Source organism: Eimeria tenella, genomic scaffold, assembly GCF_000499545.2.
Source record: "Eimeria tenella Houghton genomic scaffold, Eth_scaff2016, whole genome shotgun sequence".
Classification (NCBI taxonomy): domain Eukaryota; phylum Apicomplexa; class Conoidasida; order Eucoccidiorida; family Eimeriidae; genus Eimeria; species Eimeria tenella.
In genome coordinates, this window is record NW_013541861.1 from 8,703 (window position 1) to 9,134 (window position 432).

At 61.1% G+C, this 432-nt stretch overlaps 1 protein-coding gene across 1 annotated transcript in view; it reads right to left on the reverse strand.

Moving 5' to 3' along the window:
* The window catches only part of ETH_00043710 (uncharacterized protein), a gene marked incomplete at both ends in the record, with an annotated part of 8,254 nt that overhangs the window by 5,133 nt on the left and 2,689 nt on the right, over positions 1-432 (reverse strand). The window contains one exon of the mRNA XM_013374423.1: positions 146-415. Coding sequence (XP_013229877.1) covers positions 146-415 — 270 coding nt within the window. The remainder of the gene's footprint in view (positions 1-145; positions 416-432) is intronic.

The window sequence follows — 432 nt, forward strand, 5'->3', positions numbered from 1 at the left end:
AAGCAAAAGTCCCAGGGGCACATCATTGTCAGCAGCAGCAAAAGAGATAGGGAGGTTTGCTGCTGCTGCTGCTGGTGCTGCTGCTGCTGCTGGCGCTGCTGCTGCTGATGGCGCTGGCGGTGCTGCTGCTGCTCGTTCTTTCAACGCAGCATCTTCGGCCGCTGCTGCTGCTGCTGCTGTTTGTGCTGCTGCTGCTGCTGTTTGTGCTGCTGCTGCTGCTGCTGCGTCGTGGCTCTGTGGGGGTTCTCTTGGGGCCTCCTGGCCTGTTTCAGCCATAAAGGAGACTTTCTTGTTGTTGTTGCTGCTGCTGCTGCTGCTGCGTCTGTACCCGCTGCTGCTGCTGCCGCGTGGTGTCTCCCTACCCCTGCTGCTTGTTGCTGCTGTCTCTCTGTCCTCCTCGCTGCTGCCGCTGCTGCTGCGTGCAGCAGCGGG